This window comes from Labrus bergylta, chromosome 7 (genome assembly GCF_963930695.1).
Source record: "Labrus bergylta chromosome 7, fLabBer1.1, whole genome shotgun sequence".
NCBI lineage: Eukaryota > Metazoa > Chordata > Actinopteri > Labriformes > Labridae > Labrus > Labrus bergylta.
This window is the reverse complement of record NC_089201.1, coordinates 2,357,314-2,384,485: the sequence shown is the minus strand read 5'-3', so window position 1 is coordinate 2,384,485 and position 27,172 is coordinate 2,357,314. Positions and strand designations below refer to the sequence as shown.

Below are 27,172 nucleotides of genomic sequence, written 5' to 3'. Positions count from 1 at the left end.
AGATTTTAAATAGATTCATAACTTACAAAATGGATCTTTTTTTTCGCTCATCATCAGTCACTTCCTGTTAAGTGCTAAAGCTAGCTCTTTAACTCATTACAATGAAGCAGCAAGAAGTTCAGCCAGTCTCACAGATGACTGGAGTTTATCCTGAAGTATGGACTAATTCACAAATAGACTTTGAATCAGAAATAGATTCTGAGACGAATCGTGCGACGGCCAAAGATTCCCAGCCCTGCTGTAGGTACGACTGTTAACATTAACCAATGACGTCAACAGATAGTTTAGTTGGCATTTCTCATTTCAAATTCTTAGAGACCCAGCAGTAAATCAATGCATAGTATATAATATATATAATGATGATCACAGCAATGAAACCCGACATACACTATTTTGATGCATGTTAGTATTTAATTTAAAAGTATTGTGTGACATATAGAGCAATTTATAATATTTTAAACATCTGTGTTAATTAACAAACATTTTCTGCAGATATACAAAATCATGTTACAATTAAGTTTTATAACTATTCTATATAATACAGTATGTTATATCCCTGCTGGCTGCATAATGATACAATGTTAGCATTCAAAGACTTTTTTAATATGCAAGAGAACATATAAGATCTTTAGTTACCCTCGTCACCTTAAGTGTGTAATACCTTATGCATGGTAGAGTCTCTGATAAAAGAAAAAGACACGTCTGTCACCTTCATCAAGTGGTCTGTGAGCAGCTACACATAGAACCAAACACGCTAGAAAGTCACTGTAGAAACTGTTCATTCTTCCTTCAATTAAACAGTAATTATTTAGAATCAAGGAGAGATAATTGTTAATTAGAATCAAGAAAGTTCTCTTCAGTTTAAACTAGTCATTTCTAAACCTTAACTGTAACATAGGTTGTGCTAAACCCTGTAGTTTATGGTAAAATAGAAAACAACACAAAAACTGGTTTCTAACATGTGTTCTGTTGCTAGTGTGTACATTTATGTTCATTGTTGTGTGCCTTGCAGATTTAAAGAACATGATCATTTGTTTATGGAGAAGACTGACCAAGACTCCCACTGTTTGTATGTGATGTGTCAGAGAGGAACCTGGTCTGATTGAACTTCAATTTCCAGCTGAGTTTGGAGCTTTCTTTAGTGTCAGGATGGATGACAACTCATATAGGCTTTGATTTTCAGGTTCTTCACAGACACACATGTAACACTCTAACATTCACTCATGTTAGCTTACAGCACACATGAAGTCCTCTACGTCTTACAGCACAGACTTTTTATTGTTTGACTTTTCAGAGCAGGAAAGGTGTGACTACGAACAATAATGATGACACTGTTACCTTAAGTTGTAGCTTCAAATCATAAAAGAAACACACCAATTGCAATGACGTGATCCTAGGAGTAAACACATCAATGGAATCAAGCTATCATCTATATCATTATTTACACATTCTTCACTTATTTACATTCATTTAGCTGCTTCAGCCTAAGGGTCGTTTTGCACGGTCTCATTTCCATGCTGTCATGACCTACAGGGACACTTGAATAGAGCAGCACATTGTAATGGGGGGGGGGGGGGGGGGGTGAGATTGGTCAGATGTCCAATAAAGGCAAAAATGCAAAAAAAAAAAAAAAAACACACCCCAGCACATTCCGTTCAGTGGCGAACCTTGGCCAAACATTTTTTCTTGAGGTTGGAAATGAAAGGATAAAGTTAGTGATAGTTCGGCCTACATTCAACTTTGGGAATACATTTCCTTTGTTGTACAATTATAACAATTATGTGTACTGAATATTACAGTGAAAAAAGCCATAGCATCAAATACACACTCAATTTATTTCAGAAACACCAAAAAAAGAAGGTAAAAACATGTCACATGTCTTTGAAAAGGAGTTGAGCGTGTTTTTGTCTATCATTAAAACTTCCCAGTTACCCTTACTCTGTTGTTGAGAAGTGGGTGAACTTAAATGGTAAAGTAACTCCTAAAGCTCTTGAAGAGACACATAAGTGCAGTATGTTTAGTCTTGTTTAGTTTGCTAGTTTGTAAGAAAACAGGACTTTAAGTAAACATGAGAAAAGTGAACTGACTCACTAAATGTAACATCATCAACAGGTTGAAAAGAACCTGAGTGTTCTCTAAAGATCTTCTGTGTTGTTAAAGTTAGTATCTTTCTATCACATTGAACATGTTATTAGCCATCAGTTATTTTGAGTCCCTTTGGTTCAGCTGAATTTAATCATGAGCGTGAGAGGGTCTCCCTTTTTCTTGGTGACGATAGCCTGCATCATTCCTGTGGGTGTGTGGAGGTACCTCGAGCCTTTGAAGAAGTTCTCGATTAAAACTCTGTCAATCTTGTTGCACTTCCCGATGGCCGCCTCAAAGTTGTTGCTGAGAACTCCGTAAATATTTCCGGGGTCATTTTTCTTCCCCATGAACAAGAAGAGGGCGTAGCAGTCCTTTCCAATGGAGGTGCAGAAGTCCACCAACCTCTCACACATGGTTTTGTTGCTGGACTCTTTCTGCGCAATCAGGACCGTCTCACTGACATCTGCGGAGTTGTCCTTGCAGTCCTCCCTGTCGGGCAGGTGTATGACCTGCACAGCAATCTGAATCTGAGGGTTCTTGGTGGGCTTCTCCAGCAGGGCCCAGACCCAGTCGGCCCCCAGGAGAATGCGCTGCTCAGGGGTCATGGCTGTGCAGTTGAAGGTGTCTGTCAAGTTAAGGCAGACACTCTGAGAGATGTAGGTCATCAGGAAGACCTATGGGAGAAAAGGTAAAAAAACCATAACGTTTTAGACGGGTGCTGTCTTCATGTTTTCTTGAGAACAACCCAATCTCCCAAAAAAGTTCTGATGTTGTGTAAAGTGTAAAAAACAATCATGGGATTTCACAGTCTACAGTATGTTATATTATTGAAATCTAAATACATCTATGTATGAGGTGGACAAGGCCAAAAACCTATCTTCCATAGCCATGGTCTTAGGGTCCTCACACAGTTTTGCATTTAAACAGATGAGATTAGATTTGATCTGGATTCTCTTGGCAAAAGAGGAGAGGGTCCACCCTGCAAAACCCCACTCTGAATGTATAAATGGTGAATGGCATCCAACTTGTATAGCACTTTTCTAGTCTTCTGACGACTCAAAGCACTTAGTACACTTTGCACTTTTACACCGCAGGTCACACCTACACATTCACACACTGATGGTAGAGGCTTCTATCAGAACCATCAGACCATCAGCAGTAACTAATCCCATTTATACACATTCATACGCCGCTGACAAAGCAGAGGGAGCTGGCCCCATCACATTGGTCTCCTCAGTTCCCAATAAGCTTACAAAGTGTTGTTAAAATAAAGAGTGGTAATCCATGAACCTGTCCCAACTTGTTTGAAACACACTGCTGGGATCAAATTCAAAATGGACATATCATTTTCCATGACACTTCTCATTTTCAACCTTTTGATGTGCTGTGTTGGTGCTATTTTTTAAAAAATTAAGGAGGCTTAAGGAAATTTTTTGAAAATCATCACATTTTGTCCAAATTTACATTTAACACAACATCTGAACTTTTCAGGATTTGGATTGCACAAAGTGACCTACCTGAGTGAGCACCTCGGGGATCAGTCGGAACTTGTCCTCTGGGTCTTTGAAGAGGAGGCACTCTTGAGTTCTGGATGAGGCGGCAGAGATGCAATCGTTGAACAGTGGAATGAAATCACTGGGTTTGGGGACAGGGGCCCTTCTTAACGTGGAGAAGATACTCGGTCGAGGTGATAAGTTTTGAGCATGTGACGTTTGTCTTTGAGAGCTACGCTTAAAGGACGGGAAGCGGTTAGGAGTGTGTTTGCGGATGGTCTGGCCCATGGTGGACTGATGTTGGGGGGCGGAGGTCAGAGATTGGTCTCTCTTATACACTGGAAAGATACATTTCTATCGTTACATTACAGAACAATACTTGAAATCAACATACAGTGTTAGAGAAGAGCAGCTTAATACCACAACATAGAAACACTGCTACTGTCCAGTCTTTCTTTTATCAATGACTAAAGGAGGATTTGTTCATGAGGCACATTTCAAACCCCACAATTGTGTCTTCTTCTCAAAAACAAGCTTTACAAATATGTCAAGATACTCACCAGGATGTGTCTGGAGGTTTCTGTAGTGAGTCCACTATTCACCCTCTGCTCCTGTCTCCTGTCCTGCTGAGATACAAAGTGTGTGCATGTGTGTGTGTGTGTGTGTGTGTGCTGCTCTATATGAAGCTCAGTCTCCTGATATGTACAGAACTTTCAGTAGAATAAAGAGAATTTCCTGTCCCAGGTTTGGTGGGGGAGTTTCTGCCGACACGCATAGCATGGGTGTGGTGTTTGGAACTTGTCAAATTTAAGGAAAGTCAACAAAAGACTCATCTTACAAGTTTACTGGCAGCAGCAGCAGCAGCAGGAACAGTAGCTTGAGGACCGGGGTAAGCCTGAAGGGTTTGATGGGTAAACAAAATGCTTAACTGTCTTCCTTTTATTATGAAGCGCAAATGAGGACATGTGAGTCAGGGTCAGGAGCTTTGAGTTTGGCACACTGTTGAGAAGTCACATTAGGTGAAATGAGTAGTTTTAAATGTCACTGTTGTTTTTAGTGTAGGGTTGGAGAAGGGGATGGTTTTAAGGAGATACATAAGGCATTGATTGTTTTCTAAAAGCAGTCATACTGTATCTATTGGTATGTGAGTGTCCTTCCTGATCCTCAAGCTGTTTACAACTCAGGGGGCCTAGTCTTTATTTAAACTTCTTTTTTATTATGTCAACCAAAAGTTAGCTTCTGAGGTCATTTGTTTGGTAATTTCTATATTTTGTCAGATTAAGTTAGAGTTTTACACCTTTGCCAACACAGCACTGTATTTAAGTACAATAAGGGAAAAAAAACAATGAACCATAATAACTTAAGCTGATACCTGACACTTTTTCTTGTCATGTTTATAGAAATTAGATCTGACCAACACAACTCCTTTTGAAGCTGCTTAGAATAAAACCTGTCGTCAGTTAGTGTTAATTATTCCAAATGAATAAGTCACACAGCTTGTTCAGTATATTTTCAAAACAAATTCTTAAAGCAGCATTAGCTGATGTTTATGACAACTTGGGTGCAGTGAAACAACTAAAAATAATCATGTTGACATATTGTCACCATTTGTAAAACGTAAATGTAGGTCACACCTACAACCTACCTGTTCACACACTGATGGCAGAAGTTTCTATGTAAAGATACCATCAGAAGTAACTAATCCCATACATACACATTCACACACTGCTGAAGCAGCTGGAGCACATTGGGGTTAATTGTCTTGTCCAAGGACACATCGGACATGTACTGTAGCTGCAGGAGCTGGGGATCGAACCCCTGACCTTTTGGTTGAGAGTCTACAAACAAACTGAGCCACAGCTGCCCCTTGGTAGATTCAGTCTGAGTGTGTGTGTGAATGGAATAGTACTGTTAGCGTCACACACCTTCAGTGTGTGAATGTGGAGTGAATGGGTAAAAGAGACATGTTTTGTAAAAGTGTTTTGAGGGGTCAGACGACTAGAAAGTCCAAGTCCATCTACTGTTTACCATTTAAAGCGAATACCATATGATTATTGTTGGCTCACAGTCAACTTTAAATGTGCCCAGGACAAGCCGACATGGACTAACATCAGCGTTCAGTGGAGTTCCATTTGGCTGCTGTACGCTCAAGGTTTGAGTGCTTCTAATACAACTTTTCACAAAACCACACACAACAACAAACTGCTGCTGCTGCCGGAACATGGATGTTGTGAGAGGTGAAAGCAACCCAAAATCAGTAAAGTTGCAGGAATAAAAAAACAAAACAATAAGCTAATAGATGCTTAAAAGCAGAGTAGGATGATTTGGTTACTACAGACTCCTACTCCCACAGTTCCACAGAATGTAACTTAATTCAACTCCCTTTTTTAATATGTCAAATATTGAAACCATTGATATAGAATTATAGGATACATTTCCCTGTTTAAAAAAACCACTTTGCTTTCAGTAAACTTTGTGAAGGACACTGATGGCATTTTACCACCACCATCACTGTACCAGAGGAAGTCCATTCAATCCCTGATATTTCAAGGGCTTTTATTGTATGGTAGTGCTTTATTGGAGACTTGGACTGGAAAAAACTTTCCCCACTGATGTAATACAATTTCTTTCAAGGCAACAGTGGTCAGGGCTGAGTATTTGTCCTACTCAGCCCTTTGATATCATGCCGCCTCTGAGACCCTTCATGTGACAAAATAACCACTTTGTTGTAGCATTTCTTGTGTGTCTTAATGTAAAATGGTGAGGCTGATATACTTGGCTCAACACAATTCTCAGAGTGTAAAAGTGTGTTTTCACCTGGCTCTGTTTGGGCTAACATCATGTGTTATTCCATCACAGACTCCATGAAACAAATTACACGCTGTTCATGATTACCATTTGACAACAGATGGCTAAGGTGTGCCTGTTCTCCTCTTTGATAAACCAGCACAGAGTATAGAGAACACATTGGTCATCTTTAGGATACATTGCATAGGGAAACAAGTAAAGCAGTAAAAAAAAGCCACACAGAGCTTTAGGTACAGTTTAGTTCATTATTGTAGAAAAGGTTTTCAAGGGACCCTTGATGATTGTTTTCCACATTGTGCATGTCCCCATGTGTCTCTTGGTCCACTGTATCTGCAGTGTGACTTCAGAGGGTCTGAAGTTCTTAGATGAGGTATCAGAGCCTTATAGAAGTGGGCGTGGCCGCCTCACTGCAGTGTTAGGCCTGGGGTCGAGGTACGGTACAGGTGTCAGACTTATGGACAGCATTAGTAAGCAAGAAGCGCCGGATCATTGTCCTTTAAATAAGCGTTGTCTGAGACCGTCTCATCTCCTTCCGCAGCTCGTCTCGGCTGAGCAGGTACTGGAAGCAAAGCATCATGGGATTGGTTATGGGTTAGAGCGGTTGGGACTTGGTGTTTGCCACTGAGCTGGGATCAGTTTGGGTGTTTCCAACCTTTTCTACCTTTAGATAGATTTAAAGGCTTTAAATGTGATTTTATAATCCAGCAGATGTCGCTCTTGAGCACCAGCATGAAACCAAAACAACTTGCGCTGCATTGTTGTGTTAGCATGCTAATGCTAGTGATCTTTATTATGCTCGTATCTTCACACTGCATGTAAATTTTTCTGAAATGAGCGTGATCTAGAAACACAGTTAAGCAGTGAGTACAGTATGTTATTCTTCTTTTCTCTAGTCCCTCAATTAAACAACTTTTATACATGAGGGGAGGAGTCAGCCGGCCGTCCGGGCGATGTAAACAAACTGAAGATAGGACTCTGAAAACTCTGAAAACATCACAGACAGTGGGACTCGGGTGTTACACCCATTGTAGACAGTCATGACTCACAGAGTTATTTTCAGAGGATATACTTCATTTATATTATATTTAAGTGTGAAAAATCACATAGAAAGCTTTTAAACTGATACAATCTCAGTTATTTGAATTATTTGATCAGTAGAATCTAAAACACTGTCTAAATTGCTCAAATACATTGGGAATGTTTTTGTACCAAATGTATTTCCAATGTATTTGAGCAATTTAGACAGTGTGCAGGTTATGCTTACATTTTTTTGGTAATAAAATGAAAAAACAAATCCCAATATTGTGTGGCTAGGACTTCCAATTTTGTTGCTGTGGTATTGAAACAGGTGCTGACATTGTGTGTTTAACTATTATCGTATCAAAGTTTTTAACTCTGGTATTGAGACATAGTAAATATATAAAAATATAGCAATTAGACCGCCACAGACTCTTTTTATGTCATGTTGCTGCATGGATAAAATAAAGATAAAACAACTTTGATTTTGGAGTTCACCTTAGGCATATGACAAAGTTTATGAAACACTGTCCTTTAGGAGAAAACAACTAGAGAAGCTATTCAATATGTCTGTTAGTTGTTTTGAATGGAAGAGAAAGTTAACTTATCCCAGGTCAGAGCAGAACCAGATTCACTGCAAAGTTAAATAAGTGGAAGCCTTTTCCACAGACGATAGTTGAAGTAGCTATCAGAAGCTGAAAGTATTTGACAGAAACAAATGTTTTTTTTCTACCTCTTTATAATTTGATCCCATAATATTTTAGAGGAAATTATTTGCCAACTTTTGTTACTGGATATCATTTTTATCTTATTGATCAACTATTATAAATACTTTACTGTTCCAACATTATTTTATGTTTTTCCATTATTCTGCTTTGTAATCAGCATTTTGATTAGGTTTTACATTTTCATTACAAAAATATTCATTGTGTTTACATTTCCTGTTTCTTGACATTTTGATATATGTGGTTTGCTCAACATATTAAGTATGAAATTCCAATACTTCCACTTGTTTTTTTTTACTTTCTCCCCCCACCTCCCTCCCTTCCTCTTCTCTCTAACTCTATGTAGAAGCAAAAATAAAAGATAGCCTAATCTATTTTAAAGGGATGCTTATATATTGTTTTTTTTTAATAGAATGTGTGTTGTAACATTGATAACAAAGTAATTGCTCGTATCAACTGAATTCATGTTACTAGAAAGTTTTAAAACTATTTTTTTTGTTATATTTGCGTGAAAGACTTTGTATTTTCTATAGTTAAAGGTACAATTCAATTTATTACTTTGGCTTTGATAAAAGGATAAAAGGTACTCTGATACGTTTATGATAAATATTTAGCTGAACCTTTTCAATTAGCCTAGCACTCTTCTTGTCTGTCCAAAGGTAAAAGAAATCTGCTAGCCTTTGCTGTCAACAATCCTAATCAATCCTAATCTCAGTCAATAAGACCCAACAAGGTAACTGACCAATCCTGAGACGTTTTGTCCAGTTCATAACAATTTGTATTGTTTTTCTGTGTATAAAATCAAACTGGACAATAACATGGTAAACAAGGCATATTTCCTGTTTCAATGCTAAGCTAATAGCCAAGCTATGCTCTGCTGGTTCCAGTTACATGTTAACCTTATAGCCGCAGTATTGATGTCATTCAACCCGTAACAATATACAGTAAGTCGATCAATATATGTATTTAATTATTGTGTCAGTAGGATCAGTACGTACAAAACAGGACTCTAACAACTAATCCTCCACAAAACTCAGGATTTAGATTTAGATTTTATTGTACCTGCTTAGTAATCTGAATGTTATAGACATTAAAATGAAGTATTACTGGTCTATTTTTCCTTTTTGTGTGACTTTAATGGTGCACGATAGGAAACGTTGTACCTGTTGCTGTAATAATGGATTAGTGAATTCACAACAGTCAACGTTAGGTCTTCAAAATTTGGTTTTAGAACTTGAAAAATAACTCAAAATTTAAGAGCTGAATACTGCAGTTTAAAGAAATTTCCTGCACAGTAAACATGAGTTTTATTTTAATATAGATATCTCCGCTCAACTGGTTTAATGGAGATGTTGCTTGAGGTGGTTTTACGTCTGTTATCAGAAGCCTCAGGGTTTAATTACATGATTGACTTCAGCAAACAGAAGTTATAGAACCTCGACTGCATCTGCCTGATGACAGAAAGTCATGTAGCTGCAGAGAGCAGGCTCTCTATAGAAGTCATGCTGTCACTTTATTTAAGACCCGTGGGGTTTAACTGTCGTTTCTCCCTCAGATAATATCTGCAGCTTTCCATCTGACTGACCCAAACTTCTTTTACAAGCAAGAAGGAGCAGTTACTTGCTGAGCAAATCAGCTACACACATCATTAGCAGCAGCTTGTGTGTTGGTGCTTACTGTAAGGTTGTTGATGCTTTCAGACAGAGCTTCTATTTGCAACATGGTACCCTCTGTGATCGCCATCTGCAACACACACGACACACACAGTCTAATGAACCCATTAAAAGATCGATTACAGACATGCGTTTAGTGGAACCATGAGTTTTAAAGCTGTGCTGTATAGCAATTAGTACAATTTGCAATCTTGAAAGTATGCAGAGGAGAACTTTCTACTGGCATGAAGTCACCCTCCATGAGGAAACTTAATGCGGGTTTCCATGGTAATGGTCGGCAGCCATCTTGGTCTGCTGGAAGGTGAAGCTGGTGTCATAAAGAGCCATGACAGCGGCGTCCAAGATGGTGAGGATGATGATGATGAAAGATGAAAGCAGGTTAGTGGTTGATGAGGATTACTCAGGCATGCTCTCCACTGTGGCTCCACACAGCAAAGTTTATTTCTTTATATTTTCCATATCTTTTGTTCAAAAGTGAAAAGAAAGATTGTAACCACATGTTCTTTACCTTTGGGATTTGGAAGAGAGTTTATTTAAAAATATACACGACGCTCCATGAGTAAAAGACATGGCTCCTATTCGCTGTTTTTAAAAAATATATCAAAATAAATGTATGAAAACATAAAGTTATGTTAAAGCTTTACATGTCGACTTCTGCTTTGGCATTTCTGCCTTTAGAGTATAAAGAAGAAATCCATTTAACACACATATGATTTTGTTTATTAAATGTTTTGATAAATCTTTTTTTTACATTATCAAGAGCACAAAGCTTCCTGAAGAGCAGGGTTTTCTTAACTATAAAAATACTATTACAGCAATACTGTAAATATGAAAATAACAGTACAAAATCATCACCTCATGTTCAAACTTGACATGCTATATCATCTTTTCTTCTGCAATAACATAAATATTAAATAAAAACCCTCCTTAATAAGATGTAGATATTGCACAAGTTCATCTCAACCATGAGACAGAACTCTTAAAATGGAAAATCAAAGACTGACACGCATATAAAATCCTCTAATGATTTTGCACAAATGTTAGAACAAATATTTAATACTGTACAAACAGGTATCCATATTTGACTGTATGGATCACAGGAAGTGATGTCACAGGAAGTGGAGTCCAGAGAGAGGCTGTGTTCTCTCATGATAACTTAGATCATGGCACAGGTTTGAGGTCGGGTCAGTTAAACATCTGACAGGAAATCACAATTTAAATACTTCAAGTGTTTAGATTCACGTTCTCAGTACACCCTTCATGACCAGCAGCTATGACTGACAGAAGGGTTATGGAGGCGTCTCTGAATCTTTTCACTCATAAGGCACGGGGTGGGGCTGATGGGCGGGGTTTAGAGGAGCAGGGAGAGGATGAGGCATTATGGGTCACAAGCAAAGGAAGCAGAGTAGTAGCAGAGCCCATTGGCTTATGGGAAGCGTGGCAACACAGTATTGCCATAATGTTCTTGAAGCTGTTGTCATGGAGATGGATCAGCTCTGCTGTCATCGTGCCCCACCTGGTCTCTGGGGCGGTCGGGCTCTCGGTCCAGAATGGGACTCAGGCCTCTAAAGCCAGCGTACGGCCGAACCTGTACACCGTTAGCCGCAGACTGTCCTGACTGTGGCGAGGACGTCTGGATGGGACAAACATAGTCTGTGGACTCATCCGGCCTTCTCCTCCTGAGGTGAGTCAAGTTAGACAGACCCAACTTCTTCGGCTGCAATGATAAGAAATAAAAAAGGGAAGGGTGTGACTTGTTAAAATGATAAATAGAAACACATCTCACTGGATTGAAAAGAAATGATCAACTGTTCTTGGTCCCACATCTTTGCTGTTTACTTGCTCAGTCTTGTGGACTGACTGCACTCACTGGTGTTGTGGCATAGTGGAGCTTTGATCAGCTTTAGAACAGTGTTGTGGTCGAGTCACCAGACCTCAAGTCTCATTCAAGCCTTGAGTTCCCAGTGCTCAAGTCCAAGTTGAGTCCGAGTCATCGAAGAAGAATCAGAGTCGGAGTGGAGTGCCCATTACCTGAGTCCCACTACGAGTCGAATCCTTAAGAATGAATCTGAGCCGTTAAAAGATAAGCTTCACTTCTCCACTTTGGCACATTCATTAATTTATTCAATCAATTTTTATTTGTATAGCGTCAACTCAAAACAAGTGTTATCTTGAAACACTTTACAAAAAGCAGGTAAAAGACCTTACTCATTGTTATGTTACAAAAAGCAGGGATAAAATGCAGGAAGAGGGATAGGGAGCAAGGGGGTGGAGTATTGAATTATGTTAAATTCTTCCAAGCTGAGCTTTAATCCTACATTATCTGTAAGAATTCTTGTTTATATGTAGCTAGGTATGTGTGTGTGGAGGCTGATTTTATTAATCACAGAGCCAAACTATCATTTATTATAAATGATGTTGTCCCAAGTCCAAGTCCGAGTCATCAATGTGTGAGTCAACGTGGAATCATGACTCGAGTCAAAGTCCTGGGCTAAGTACTACAACACTACTTTAGAGTGAGATGATTCTCTTCTCTCAATGTTGGAGAATAGTTCATTAGGTGGACAGCATGTTGCTCAGTTCCTGCCCAGAGTGTATGTAGCCATCTGTTTCCCCGAACAATGATAAACAGGGTAGAATAAGTGAATGTTGTGCTAAGAACTTGATGCAATATAATTTTTAAAATAAATGTAGCTTGAACTTCACACATATATATATATATATATATATATATATATATATATATGTATATATATATATTTTTTATTGCAGTTGAAAGAAGTTGGTTTGTTGTCTCTTCTAAACATCACATTTGTTTTATGTAGTATAGATGCTTTAGTGTTGCTCTCAATGCATTTGAGTAAGTGATACCAGGCAACAGCCAGAAAGCAGCTTATAGAAATGTGTCCACAGCATGTTTGCTCCTGCTGAGTAAAGCCACTGTGAGGTTATCACAAAGCACTTTACCATACTCACAAAGTCACCGAGAGAATATCTTTAAGATCCACAGTTTTTTTAAGACTTCCTTGAATTTCTTTTCCTCACAATCATCCACAAATGTATGAACAAGTCACAGAGTAGCTTCAGAAAATACAGCCCTAAGAAGAGTCCAAGGTCATGAATCGGTCATTAGAGAGTGTGCAGTGTGATTCAGGATGGATTATTCTTCCATTTCTCATCCTCAAAGCACAGAGGGACTTAGAGCGGGGCTGCCTCTGTGAGGAGGACCAGAGCTGTCTGGGTTTTCTCTGCTCTCACATTATTAAACACAGAAAGGCTCAGAGCTTAAAGTGAGCTGACACACCGGGGTTTCACCTCAGATTAAGGTGCTTTCTCTCATCTATATGCACGCCGCAGCACTGTAGCTGTATGTTTCCTCTTTGCAGCATTGTTGCCTGTGAGTTCTTCCTTTTCTATCTGAACCTGCATATTGATGCATGTGCTTGTAACGTCTTACCTTGACTTTAGCTGTTATACTGAGTGGTGTGTACCCCGGTGCCTCCATGTACTCCCTCTTCTCCTGCTGAGCTTGTACTCCCACCAGGTTGTTGAAGTTGGTGGCTAAATGACGTCTCAGCAGTGTTTTCTGAGTAGGGATGTTCAGCAGCATGGCCATCGTGTCCGAGTTGAACCGAGGCTCCAGTATCTATGCAGAAACACAAGATGCTTTCTTTATTGTTTTTATTAAACCTGCAGATTCTTTTTATTGTTAATCAATCCAGAAACCTAAAGATCTTTAAGTTAACGTCATAAAGTAAAACCACACCTCCATTTACCTGACAGCCTACTTAACACCTGGTCACCTGACCACACCCCGTTTGTCTCAGATCCTTCTACCCACCCTCCCTTCCCTCCTTCTCATCCATTCACCCTCCTTCCTCATCCCTTCCCTCCCTCCCCCCTCATCCCTTCCCTCCTTCCTTATCCAATCACCCTCCTTCCTCATCCCTTCCCTCCTTCCTTATCCAATCACACTCCTTCCTCATGCCTTCCCTCCTTCCTCATCCCTTCCCTCCTTCCTCATCCATTCACACTCCTTCCTCATCCCTTCCCTCCCCCCTTCCCTCATTCCTCATCCCTTCCCATCCATCTCGACATACGCCTCTCCCTCTGAAGACTGAACCCCCTACTATGAGTCTCTCGCTCGCCCGATCAACCTCCCAGACCAGCCTGAAAGACGATGGCCATCTCACACCTACACCCCTCTCATACACATACATCTGTCAATATATCTTACAATTCACATTAAATGTTCAAACTAATACTGTTGTGCCATGGAAATTTTCTACTCACTATCAGCCCTCCATGAACACCACTGCCTCTCAGGTTTGGTGCGTACTCTGCCAGATCCACAGATCTCAGCCACTCCATGACTCTGTGGTTGGACCACTGGACCACCTCGCTGGGAGAGAACTGGTTCTGGAAAAGAGGTGCATACACACACACATGCACACACACACACACTTAAACCATCGGATAGTTTGGAACATGTTTGGAATTCGGAAAATGTTTTTTATTGTGTCTTAGTATGAAGACATGATGGATTATACACCAACAGAATGTTTCTTAAAAAATAAATACAGATTTTCATTTTGTGTGGAAGAGCAAAAGTAGATAAACTCGCACCCACATCTCCTGTGCTTACCTCATTGTTGGGCCTGCGTTTGAGGCAGTTAGGGTGGAACTTGTTGACATGGAGAACATGAATGGCACACTTGATGCTGAGGTGATGCAGCTGGCTGGTTACTTTTAGGACTAACAAGTCATTCTGAGATGTGGGGAAGACAGAGAGGTGAGGGCCATGACATAAAGAAAGTGTCTGCATATTTAGTCCTTTCAATTAGAATATTTATCCTGAAAAGTAGCTTCCTTATTGCTTTACTTGTCTGGCGTTGAATAAACCCTATATGACCTTTAAAACACATCATCGATTATTACTCACCACAGTCAGATACTGCAGCATCTGCCCATCCACCCTCCCATCATTAAACTGGTCCTTGTACTGAGGGAGGCCGATGTCATCCAGCCAACCTTTGGAACAGAAAAAAAATACAGATTTTATACAGGATTAAAGCTCTGTCTGTTAAGGTTTCTCTTTCAGAACGTACGAGTGACCCAGATGTAGTCTAGCTCTGCAGACTTCTCAGGATGCTTGCTGCTGAGCGTCTTGATGGCGAGCTGAAGCTTCTTCCTGTGGAGCGTGTTCTTCATTGCCAGCTCCTGAAGAAGTCAAAGTGAGAGAACAGACTTGCTTTATTTGAAAAAAAAGATTCTCTCATCTTACAGATGACATTACAGGTTCACCTGAGAGTGAGCTACACACTGATGATGAGGGACAGAAAAGGTTTGTCACAGTGTGGAAGGCAAAACTAACAAGCAGGTTGAGAAGTCATGACAGGCGTTGCTGAATACCAAATAGACAGACACACAGCTACACCGAACAGACAGGTGGAACTGAAGAACATCAATGGAATATTATCATGTCAGGTAAAACCGATAAAAAGATAAAAACCTAACCTGCATCATCTATGAAACATTCTTCATACAGAGTAGTTAGTGTCTATGTGTGTGTGTGTGTGTGTGTGTGTGTGTGTGTGTGTGTGTGTCTGTGTGTGTGTCTGTGTGTGTGTGTGTGTGTGTGTGTGTGTGTGTGTGTCTGTGTGTCTGTGTGTGTGTGTGTGTGTGTGTGTGTGTGTGTCTGTGTGTGTGTGTGTGTGTGTGTGTGTCTGTGTGTGTGTGTGTGTGTGTGTGTGTGTGTCTGTGTGTCTGTGTGTGTGTGTGTGTGTGTGTGTCTGTGTGTCTGTGTGTCTGTGTGTGTGTGTGTGTGTGTGTGTGTGTGTGTGTGTACCCTCTCCAGGTCCGGCAGGCTGGCAGACTGCAGAGTCTGACCACTGGTGACCCAGTGGTGAGCGAGTATGCTGTACTGGCCGAGTCCCATTTCCTCCAGCCAGTCACACACCTGCTCTGTGCTCCATTTGGAAAAAGGAATCTTAATGTCTCTAAAAAAAGAGAGAAAGAAAAATGTTTTAAATGAGAGTGTAATCACGTACAGTTTGATTTTATAAAGGTGGGCTCTGGATCATTTTGAAGTCATGTGTAAAAGAAAAAGCCAACATTTGGTTCTGTTACTGTTAAACATGTGAAAATGTGGCTGTGGTCCCTCAGTGTCTAGATGTTTTGTTTGCTTATAAAGTATTTTCCTGAGGTTTCTTTGAAGCTCCTGTTCAAAGTTTGAAGCTGGTTATGAAACATACTGAAATACAAATATACAAAAACAAATTAAAAAGTGTAACTATTGTTATTATTATTATTTTAACTTATTGTTTGGGCCTTTTTGCATTAATTAGATGAGGAGAGAAATGTTGGGAGGAGAGCGTAGGGGATGACATGCAGCAAAAGCCCAAGGTCAGATTGAAACCCACAGCCGCAGCCTCTGTACATGGGGCAGGACATAACCGCTAGGCATCAGCACTAAAGTTGAATTACTTCTATATACTTATTTTCAATGCATTTAATGATGGCTGCGGTGAAGGTATCACATGAGTGGATTAACTCAGACTTCATCAGTTAACACCTCTTGCACATGTACAGGAAACAAATCAGCGACTAGAGGTACTACTTTGTCCACACTGGGCGCCAAAATAGAAACCGAAAGTTCCTCAGAGGAGCCTTAAATTATTCATATCTATACAATCATTTAATGTATGTAAGTTATACATGTTATTAGAGGTGTTGTAAAAAATCGATACAGTATAGTATCAAGATATTTTGAGTGGCGATACTACAGTATATTGTCTCATGGCGGCCAAGTATCGATATTTTTTATATGATATTTTAGATATGATATTTTAGATATGATATTTTAACTGCTCAAGGGGTTGCACAATTCATTTTGAACAAGTTGCATTCTTAAAGGCTTTATATGTGATTTTTTTGATCCAGCAGATGTCGCCCTTGAGCACCAGCATGAAACCAAAACAACTCGCGGTGCATTGTTGTGTTAGCATGCTAATGCTAGCGATCTTTATGATGCTCCTATCTTCACACTGCATGTAAATTTACCTGAAATGAGCGTGATCTAGAAACACAGTTAAGCAGTGAGTACAGTATGTTATTCTTCTTTTCTCTAGTCCCTCAATTAAACAACTTTTATACACGAGGGGAGGAGTCAGCCGGCCGTCCCGGCGATGTAAACAAAGTGAAGATAGGACTCTGAAAACTCTGAAAACATCACAGACAGTGGGACTCGGGTGTTACACCCATTGTAGACAGTCATGACTCACAGAGTTATTTTCAGAGGATATACTTGATTTATATTATATTTAAGTGTGAAAAATCACATAGAAAGACCTTAAGAATTCATGTTAAAGTTCAGTTAGACTGAAATACAAATAAAAAGACTGAAGTGAGATGAACTGACAAAACAGTTCTTGATTTCGTTTAGTGTAGTGGACATAATATGCAGTTAAAAAGCTTAATAGCAATATATTGTATGGCAATTCTCAGTATATTGCAAAATGTTAAGAATTGTATCGTGTTTCGAGTATCCCGATAATATCGTATCGTGGGGACTCCCATGTTATGGTTTTGCTTCAACTAAAACAAGATTCTGCCAAAAACTATTCATTCTTACAGGGTTGAGCTCTATGTACAAGGTATCACAATCCACATTACATCACATGAAGGGAAGTGCACAGTTTAGGCTGTCAAAGCTCTTCACATTCTCATTGTGATTTAAAGGGATATAAGATCAGAGCCGTTGGTTTGGCCATTCAGTTGCTAGAATAAGAGCTTAGCAGGAATCTGAAACATATCTTTTGGAGAGTGTCTATCTGCCTGGCCCTTTGAGATTTTTTTGCACACCAGGATGTGAAAATATGAAGTATGTGTGTGAGTATAGCTGTCTCTTTATACCGTGTGTGTCCTGAACGGGCCAGTCTCGGTCCAGCTGTCGCTCTGAAGCCTCCCCTCTTGAACTCTCCGAGCTCGGGGTCATGACCCTGGGAAGGACTACCTGACTGGCTGCGACGGATCCTGTGGACAGACACAACACTGAAGGATGAAGTTCATGTTGTTAATGTTAGAATTATGTGCAGCACGTTTCCAAATGTTGATCTTTAAATCTTACTTTCCCCAGAGTTTCTTAATGCCTCTGTGATTCTTGCGGTGTTCTGGTGAGACCGGGGACTGCTGTCCTGAGTCCACTCCAGAGGACAGAGGGGACTGGTCTGAGAGAACACTCTCCCCGAGCTTCTCTGAATGCTCTGATTGAAACAAAGAGAGGAAGACTTTCACTGATGCACAAGTTCAGCTAAGTGTGGAGAAATGATAGAGCCGAGTAAATCTGTGTGTGTGACACCAAATCAAAGTAAGAAGCAGCCCTTTAGATCAGGTTTTTAGATTTAGACGTGTTTCTGAACACATATGTTGTACAAGGCTAATCATGAATATATAGCTTCTATGATTTTAAAGCTGCACTAAACAGTGAATCAAACATATTTTCCATTGTAAAAAGGGGTCTTGTTAAGACAGATTGATAAAGTTTGATCAACCTTTTCTCCAGGTGTCCTCAGCTTTATTAAACTTTTCAGACTTTTAGGTTAATGTTTTGCTCTTCTAGTGAGATGACCTTAACTCTGCTCAATACTTGTCAGCCCCCAAACAGCAGACAGTCAACATTAAAGACAAGAAGTTTAAGATATACTCCTCATGAGTTGTTGGAGACAAATCCGAGTGGGAAAATATAAATATTGGACATGCATCTATGAGCTGGAAAGGAAAACATTTGATGAATGCTGATGTTGCTAATGTGCGATGGACCTGTTAATATGAGAATAGAGTATGTCTTTTCTTTTTTCATCTGCTTATTGTCTGAATAAATCAGTAAGTGCAGATTCAACAATTTCCTTATTGAGTATCAGATCAGTAAAAATACATTTTAAGAAGCAACTGCTGACCTGTCCCAGTCTCATAGTGTCGTAGAATTATACTTAAACACATTTAGAGCAAACAGTTTTCATTCTCGAAGCATTTAAACTACAATAAATCATACATTAAAAACTATAATAAAGACTACAAGGAATCATCTGCTGCCTTTACACACGGGGTAAGTTCTATTATTTACACATCTCATGCCACGCTCGCTGATCGAGACAGGATGGTAGCAGAGTTACACACTGTGCTTCAGACCCGATACCCACCAACATCATAGAGGTCGTGTTTCCCAGGTGATCCTGAGGCAGAGGAGGTTAGTGAAGTGAGAAGAGAGCCAGGCAGACAGAGAGCAGAAGCAGGTGTTAGTTACAGCCTCTGTGTCTCTAAATGAAGTGTTTTATACATGTCAAATGTGTAAAGTTGCAACATGCATATTAACAAGCCTCAGGCTGGTGGAGAAACTTAGACAGGATTAAGTCTGCTTTGTTCAAACATTGTCAACAGATATCAAGACTAAGTGGCTCTTTGTTAGCCTTTACAAGCTACATATGAGAAGAAGTCACCTGAATGAGGTCATCCCACACCCATTTTCTTTTTTTCTTCTTAAACCTGAAACACCCTCTTTAAGGACCCGGCTAGACTGAAGTTTAACCAAGGCGGTGCCAGAACAAACACCTCATCACATGTAAATAATTCTGTATTATCAAGAGCATCATTTGACACCTGTGCTTTGAACACTTGCTCTTCTTCATCTTTCTCAGCTGCATGTGCTGAGCCTCAGATAGTCAGAGAGCAAGTGCTGCAGAAGGCAATGAGAGCCAAAAGGGGGGGGGGGGTGTCAGGTTGCATCCTTGTTTGTTTACTTTTGATGTCTAAGCTCGTTGAAGCGCACACATCCTTAAGCTTGCACTCCTCGCCCTCTCAGTCTCTGATAGGCCTCCTGCTTTAAGCTCTGGATAAGTGTGGGATGATACATGGGTGGCTGTGTGCTTATATGCCTGTTTGCTTTAAGAGTTTGTGAGTATCAGGGAGTGCTGATGCGAGAAAGTCAGGCATTATCTTTTGACAGCTCTCTGAGTCATGAGGGAGTCCCAATAATCCCAGCTTTGGAGTAGCTTGATCCTTGGTCAAAACAGTTACTCACACTGACTCTGCTCACCTCGGAGGTTTGGGCAGTGACAGGGACACTCGTGTTTTATTTGCAGGAAAGCTGCTGTGAATATTGTGTTTGTCAGAAGAAACTTGTTTATGTGACCTTAGAGTCGGAGCAAAACAACATAAGCAAAGTGACTCAGTCCTTCTGAAAGGGTATGTGATGACATTTGGATTTCTGTGTGAGCATACAGTACCTAAAGCCGGAGCACTGGCACTCCTGCAGCGAACTGCAGCCAGAGCACAAACAGAGAAAAGAGCAATCCGGCAGCAAAGCAGACGAGAGGGGGAGAGAGAGAGGGAGGAAGGGCACAGAGAACCAAGCAGTTGAAGCAAAGTTAGATGGAAAATGATTATTATTGCATTGGGTTGTTAGCTTCATTAAAGGTTCACTTAGAGACATACATTACATTTTCATGCAAACAGTTTCAGTTTGAGTCTAAATGCCAGAAGTGAGTGGAAGTTCATTTATAAGGGAAACAGCAGCAAAGGACTGTGTCTTTGTGGTCTCGTGCATATATTCATATTTGTTACCCTACAACTTTCTAATTTGATTTTAGACGTTTTCTGGGAGGTAAATGATCCCTCTATATTCCCCTTTCTCTGCAAACTTGGTTGGGCAGATGGCTCACACATGACTCTGGTCCTGCTTAAGTGCCTGTGGATGAATGTTGGGTCTCTGTAAATCCTATCAAAAGAGTATGATCTAGACCTGCACTTTATGTTAGATGTTATAGGATAAGTTTTGTTAGGATTTGGGGTTATTTAACTGATTTATTATTCAGCTGGTGTCAAAATGTACTCTTACCACAAACAAAATCTGCATGTTCTGCCCTTTTTAAATGTCATTCACAACAAAGATTGACTTCTAATTAAAGTTTGTCAAAACACAAACAAGAGTACCCAACATACTGGGTTTTATTATTATAACTCTTTATTTTTCAAAGGTCAAAGGTCAATGGTATGTCCCCATAGGGAAATTTGCCTGCAGCTGGAAAAACACAATACATAGACAACACTAATAAATAATCCAACTAACGTTATGTGTACATAAAACATGAAACATGTCTTATTGTCTGGTGGCAGGAATCTGTTCAACTGTTACTTTCAGAAGATCTCCTGGTTATACATTTAATGTTATTTCAATGAGGTCATGAACTAAATGAATTTTATACTCAGTTCACCTGGTCTGAGATCAGTTGTAAAGTGTGTGAACCATCACCTTAACATGACAACATTACTGGTTTGAGCAGCATGCTAACTCAGAGATGATCAAATTCTTGCAGTCTGGGAATGGCCTGAGAAAACTCCCACTGACACACACAGAAGCCTTATATTGACAAATGCAAATAGAAACTGGCCAGATGATGATTTGGAGAATTGAATGCCCCTTCTCTTTAGTATTGAGCACCGCTGTAATTTTATCATGTTTTGTCCTGTCCTGTCGTTTGTATGTAAAAGGAGGTCGACTCACTCAGTGTAATCAAATGTACATAAAGCACAAATAAAGTTAATGTACCTCACCATTTTCCACATTCATCTCAGCTGTTCATTATCCATGAATAGATTTCTGTTTCCTGTGTTCTCTAACATGATAAAGAGTAGACCTGCATTGCAACCCAAGTTAATTTAGAGTAAGACATTTGACTTCTTTAATAAAATTTGTTGAACTCAACAAGTTTTCTTTAATACACTGAAAGTGCCACTTAAAAATGAATGTGCTCACACTTATTATTAACAATAATAATAATAATAATAATGATAATAAATTAGATTTATATAGCACTTTTCTAAATACTCAAAAAACAAAGCAAAAACTAAGAGAACAATACAACATAGAAGTAGTGTCGAGGGAAGAGGATGAGGGTCAGTGGTTGTAGGCAGTGATGAAGCAGCAGATGATATACATCAGGTTTAAAGTGCTGTAGAAACTCACCGAGTCTGTGTTCCTGGTCGTGGTTAGGGACAGGAGAGAGACGGACGGGTGATAAATACTGATCGTCCTCCTCTCCGTCCTCCTCTCCGTCACCGTTCAGCTCAGCCCTCAGCTTGCTCCTTTTGCTCAGCTTCCCAGGCAGAGTCTGGTACTTACTCAGCTCCATGTGTGGACTCTGCAGAGTACATCAAATCAAAACAACTGTAACCTTTTTGTGAGTGGTGTGCAGACTCTGAACAATGTATGAAATCAAGACTATCTGTTACTTTTTCTGTGTGTTCTCCTCAAAACTTCCAGTAAAACTACCAAGATTTATTCCTTTAATTCAAGTGGGACACATTGTTCTCCATATGGGAACTCAGAGCTTAAATACACTGAAAATGAGTGCTTTTAGAGATGTATATTGTAGTATTTCATGTTTTATCTGCATGTAAATAAAGCATCATCTTTATCTACATAAGGTTAGATGAGAGAGTTTGCTCCTCTACTCTGTTACGTAACACGTGTCCTTTGGAGAGTCTGATATCTGAGCAGGCATCAAAGTCACCGGGGCTCCCAAGAAATAAGAGGAGAAAGGCCAGCAGAAGGAAACAGCTGGGAGGAATCCATGACGCAGAGCACTTCTGACAGCCACTTCAGGTGGGTCTTGGCCCTTTATGTGTGTGTGTATGTGTGTGTGTGTGTGTGTGTGTGTGTGTGTGTGTGTGTATAAACACAGTATGACTATGTGTGTGTCTATGTGTGCAGCATGATCTGTCGAGCTAAGAATATGTGTGTGGATAAGTGCATGTCTATGAACGCGTAGGAGTCTTTTTTCTTTTTTTTTTTCCTCAGAGGGAAAAATCAAGCTGTGAACTTTGATGTCACACAGAGAACGGGAGCTCAAAGTGCACCCGGAGCATGACATCAGTTTGACTTGTATACAACAGAAAGGCTTACAACATGTTACAAGAGCCATATTTAAGTGTTACCGTCAAGCTTGGGCCCCCAAAATGATTGAGTAGTGTCAGGGGCCAGCATAAGACAAATAACGAGAGGAAGATTTCTTTCCATCCAGAATATTTTTTTTACAAGAAAAGGGAGAGATTTTTGAGATAATTCCTAATATGCACAAAGTGAATACAATAAATGTAAATCTCCCTCTGCTCATTTATTTTTTTTGTATAACTGAATATTTTAACTGCAATTAAATAAGCCAAATAATGTCCCATTAATCCTTGCATACCACATGCATGAATGCAAGCTTTGCTAAAGTAACAGAAGAAAAACAGAATACTGAACACTGAATTCAAAACAAGTGGACCCCTCCCCTTCTAACTTGAGAACAATAATGCACAAGTGTAGAAAGTTTTTGTGTTTTTTTGGGGGGGATTAGGGAAAGGTTAGGTTGTATTAGGTTATAGAGAAGATCAGTACCTCTGCCCCTACGTCTGATTCTGTTTCTACTGGCTGGATCTGTACAGCCTATAGCCGAGACAGACAACGGAGAGAAGAGAGAACAAACACACACATACAAACACACACACATACATCCCAGAATTAGCAGGTTAGCACTCACTCACCAGATTAAAGAACATCAGAGTTTATTTGGGGGGAAAACAAAGTTAGCATGCATGCTAATCAGCAACAGCAGATGAAGCATTTTGAATGACATGTATGGATTATATTTGTATTAGATGGCAGTAATAAGAAAAACAACAGATATGATATTTACATCAACAAACCTTTTGTAAGGATCCACTCTGCAGCTCTTCCAGACTGCTGGAGAGCAACCTGCGCTGATGCCTGAGGAATAAAGAAGTGTAGAGTTACAAAAAGAGGAAAGGCTCTGCCCTCATAGAGTCTGCACCGTGTTGAGGACAGCTCACACTTTAATGCAACTGAAGTCACCAAAACAAAAACATGTATTTACCACGAGCCATTAAAGAAGCTTGGATCCCCAGCAGACACCAGGGATATGTCCAAAGGGTTCTGCATACTACAACACAAACAAAGGGTTACGTGATCAAGTCATAACATGTGTTTGTGTGTATGTTCCTGTGCTTTCAAATGAGAATACCTAAAGTCCAGCTCTCTCTGGTACGGAGACGAGGATAACATAAGTGGAGAAGATCCTCTGGATGATATCTGTGAATAGAAAAAACACATTTGTTTTTTTAAAGTTCTTTAGGTGATGACTCTGCGTGTTTTTGGGAAAGAGATTTCTGGGACTGAATCTGGTGTGAGGATTGTTGTAAAAAAAAAGAGATTTCACACTTTATCATCTTACCTCTGACCTGAGGATATCAGAGTGTGCTTTGTGTGTGATGGCTCTGAGTCCCAAACTGCCACTCAGCTCCTCTTCACTACTCCCTGGTTGGTAGAAAAAACAGAACAGGGACAAAAAGGTGACTGGACCGGTCTTTCCTCCGAACTAAAAAACTAATTTCAGGAAATTGGAAGCTTGATCCAATGGCAACTGGACTTGGTTGAAGATCTTGAAGGAGAGGTGAAACATCTTCAAGATCTTCATCCACGTCCTGTTGCCTTTGGATCAACCTTCAAATGTACCATAACCTGGATGACCGAGAACCGACACAGACAAAGAAAAGGATGTCATTCTTACCCTGTGTGAGTGCCATGACATCCCTCATCTTTCTGTACTGACCAAGCAGAACGGTCAGCTCCTCAATACGTCGGTCCTGTTTGCAGGAAAACATAAAACAAATAAAAACAAGGTACCTATTTCTATCTGAACAGATCTCCAGCTGGACAGTAAAGGAAACTTTAATTTACCTTTTCATCATTTGAAGCTAACAAAGACTCCATCCCGACCTTCAACCTCTGGTATTCTTGGTCTAAGAAAGCAAAAAGAAAGTTATGAAAAGTATTCACTTGGACTCACAGTAACTTCATGTCTTGTTCATTTAGGGAATCTGATGGTTGCCTGATGTAATGTTGGCGACAGTCATGACATCCATGCTAATATGAATAAACAAGCAAAACAAACACACACTGACAGCGTGGCTGTGCAGACACCATCACCTGCAGCTCATCATGCTTCGAACTGTGTTAAATAAAACAATCAACATCTTCTTATGTACATCAAATACCAAATGTATACAGATAAGACTTTAACAAACAAACACAACACAAACCTATACCAGATATCATTCAATATCCTTTCAAACACAAATACTTATCTTAAAGGGTAAATCTACTCATTTTACACATGAAGGTCAAAGAAAACTTTTTAAAATTATAATACAAGCTGTAAAAAGAGAGCTTCTCTAGGTCTGGAACAATAAATCAATTATGTACTTGTCTTGTCATTTATGTTATTATAGCCAAAGCATAGATTACAATAGTTCAAAGAAAAAACTAAAAACATTTTATCAGGTAGGAAAGACCAAAGGATGATATTTGATGCATTGTGGGAAATGTTAGGTAGCAGTATTTCTTTAGCTTGACCAATATTTTAGGACTTAATGTCAGGATATGTTGGCTTGTGAAGCGTCCATAATCTTAACTCTATCTCTGTAAAGTCCACCGTTACGCTTTAAGAAATCCCTTTTTTCAATTGCTAGAAAACCATTTAAGATGTCTGACTTATTGCAATCATGAAAAAAAGCTAAAATGTTTGCCAGCACTGACATACATAGAGGTTTAAACAAGCTGATATCACAGCCACTGAGAATTCTTAATTCTGACTGGCTAAAAGTAATAATAACCAGGAAGTTTAACTCAACACCTAATGTATGACGCAGGTTTATATTTGCATGTTGCAGCATTATAAAAATGCAGATAAAGACAGCATCGCTTTGGCTACAAAGCTTGGAGCTAGTGCAGCATGTATACCTAAAAACAACCTGTTAATATAAAAGCATGAGAGGATTTCTAAATGAAGTTAGCTACACTACAGCTGGTAAGGTAGAGAGGATTATAGAGCGTCCGACTGTTTTTTTAATGTGTCTGTAACAGAGGGATGCTGCCTGAGTGAGAGAGAGTAGCAACATTATCTCACCTGGAGACAACATTTCAATAACATCGATGAAAGGATGTGGAGCTGTTTGATTATGAAGAGCCAAATGCTACATTTGTTTTTCTACAGATTCCAAAAATCCTGGTTTTTTTAATACTTGATGCAAAACATAAAATGAGCTTTTTAAGAACAGAATGACTTGATTTTATTTCACATCATGGTAATCATGGTTTCAAGTGGCTATGGTATAATCACAATAATACCCTTTAAGTATTTATATTACATGTTGCTCTGCTAGCCAGAAGTTTTGAAAGGATGTTGAGTCTTATGACACTTTTGTCAAGTGAAGCTGGAATGTTACATACAACCAACACAAACTGAAAGCGACGCTGTAGTCCGATTTTAAACCAAACAATCTGCTTCCCAAAGAAGAGAGACCCATTATCTTTAACAAACGAAGTTAGCACTTACAGTTTTGATGCTGCAGATTTGTTAAGATTTAAGACAGAATCAGAGAATCAGAGTTACACATCTTGAGACAAGAAAACAGAAGAATATATTTCTATATTTAAATATTAAGAGCAGGGAAGTTTGGTTGAAAATTGGACCCAAAAGGACAGCCCACCATGCCTTACATTTGTTAATCAGATGCTTGATATACACCTCCTCTACAGCAGAGGCCAGCAGAGAGTCAAAGGAGTTAAGTATTCAGCAGAGGAGAGAGGGACATGTTGATTAGATGTTACAGTAATCAGAGTTGACAGACATGCATATCGCTGGCTCGCACACATCCGCACTGACACATTTAAATCCAAAGTGACTGGTCTGACTGTCAGCTTCGTGTACCTCTCTCTGCGTTGTCATTGGCTGTGCCACCTCTGGTCAGCAGCTGGGTCTGCAGGCATTCGATTTCAGTGTCTTTGGATGAAAGGATCTGCTGGAGCTCTGCGATTTCTGCCTGTGGAGGAAGACAGAGGATACATCTGATATGTCAGTCTTCCAGGTCACTGGATATCTACAAGTGGAAAAGGGGTTTAGGGGACTGGCAGAGTTCTCTAGATAAGCAGAATATTAGTTCTGGTTTACTGGATGATGGGTCTCAGAATGTAGACTTTGTATGCATGTTGATGTTGCATGCCACATGTACACTTAAAAATAAAAGAGGTGGAAAATGTAGTTAAACCATTTGTTTTGATTTAGAGGGTTTTGGAAGCTGTTGACGATTGGAAGTGTATATTTCAAAACCATAGACCTGTACACCAGGATCACGTGGAGCTGATGTCCATCACCCAAACAAGGAGGGCTAGGTCATCGTGTAAAAACTCAGCTTGTTGAGCTTCACATTACTAGCATGTTGTAAGAAGGATATTGTACAAATTGCCTTCTTT

The 27,172-nt window shown here is 39.7% G+C and overlaps 2 protein-coding genes across 3 annotated transcripts in view; both read right to left on the bottom strand.

The window, feature by feature from the left end:
• Positions 1-391: 391 nt before the first annotated feature.
• On the bottom strand, positions 392-4,281 carry rep15 (RAB15 effector protein). The gene is made up of 3 exons (XM_020645524.2): positions 4,139-4,281; positions 3,603-3,916; positions 392-2,759 (listed from the first exon to the last, which is right to left on the bottom strand). The coding sequence occupies exons 2-3, from the start codon at positions 3,864-3,866 to the stop codon at positions 2,223-2,225; spliced, it is 801 nt and encodes a 266-aa protein (XP_020501180.1). The 5' UTR covers positions 3,867-3,916; positions 4,139-4,281; the 3' UTR covers positions 392-2,222.
• A 2,524-nt stretch (positions 4,282-6,805) lies between these two features.
• ppfibp2b (PPFIA binding protein 2b) overlaps positions 6,806-27,172 on the bottom strand; it is a 70,127-nt gene continuing 49,760 nt past the window's right edge. The window contains exons 10-31 of one of the 2 annotated variants that reach the window (XM_065956500.1): positions 26,631-26,742; positions 24,599-24,660; positions 24,429-24,504; positions 24,093-24,175; positions 23,883-23,950; positions 23,736-23,801; positions 23,548-23,608; positions 23,240-23,287; positions 21,824-21,998; positions 20,085-20,117; positions 19,002-19,034; positions 17,930-18,065; positions 17,716-17,853; positions 15,650-15,800; positions 14,910-15,021; positions 14,744-14,832; positions 14,447-14,569; positions 14,095-14,220; positions 13,259-13,447; positions 11,318-11,518; positions 9,806-9,871; positions 6,806-6,945 (exon numbers count right to left, since the gene is read on the bottom strand). In XM_065956500.1, coding sequence (XP_065812572.1) covers positions 6,883-6,945; positions 9,806-9,871; positions 11,318-11,518; positions 13,259-13,447; positions 14,095-14,220; positions 14,447-14,569; positions 14,744-14,832; positions 14,910-15,021; positions 15,650-15,800; positions 17,716-17,853; positions 17,930-18,065; positions 19,002-19,034; positions 20,085-20,117; positions 21,824-21,998; positions 23,240-23,287; positions 23,548-23,608; positions 23,736-23,801; positions 23,883-23,950; positions 24,093-24,175; positions 24,429-24,504; positions 24,599-24,660; positions 26,631-26,742 — 2,211 coding nt within the window. In that variant the 3' untranslated portion in view covers positions 6,806-6,882. Of the gene's footprint in view, positions 6,946-9,805; positions 9,872-10,498; positions 11,519-13,258; positions 13,448-14,094; positions 14,221-14,446; positions 14,570-14,743; positions 14,833-14,909; positions 15,022-15,649; positions 15,801-17,715; positions 17,854-17,929; positions 18,066-19,001; positions 19,035-20,084; positions 20,118-21,823; positions 21,999-23,239; positions 23,288-23,547; positions 23,609-23,735; positions 23,802-23,882; positions 23,951-24,092; positions 24,176-24,428; positions 24,505-24,598; positions 24,661-26,630; positions 26,743-27,172 lie in introns of those variants that run through there. The other variant, XM_065956501.1, reaches the window with a different exon arrangement.

Excerpts from the sequence above, each read along its gene's own strand:
- rep15 (XM_020645524.2), bottom strand. The coding sequence starts at position 3,866 with ATGGGCCAGACCATCCGCAAACACACTCCTAACCGCTTCCCGTCCTTT. Across the intron at positions 2,760-3,602 it reads TCCCCGAGGTGCTCACTCAG|GTCTTCCTGATGACCTACAT; the intron begins GTAGGTCACTTT and ends TTTCTCCCATAG.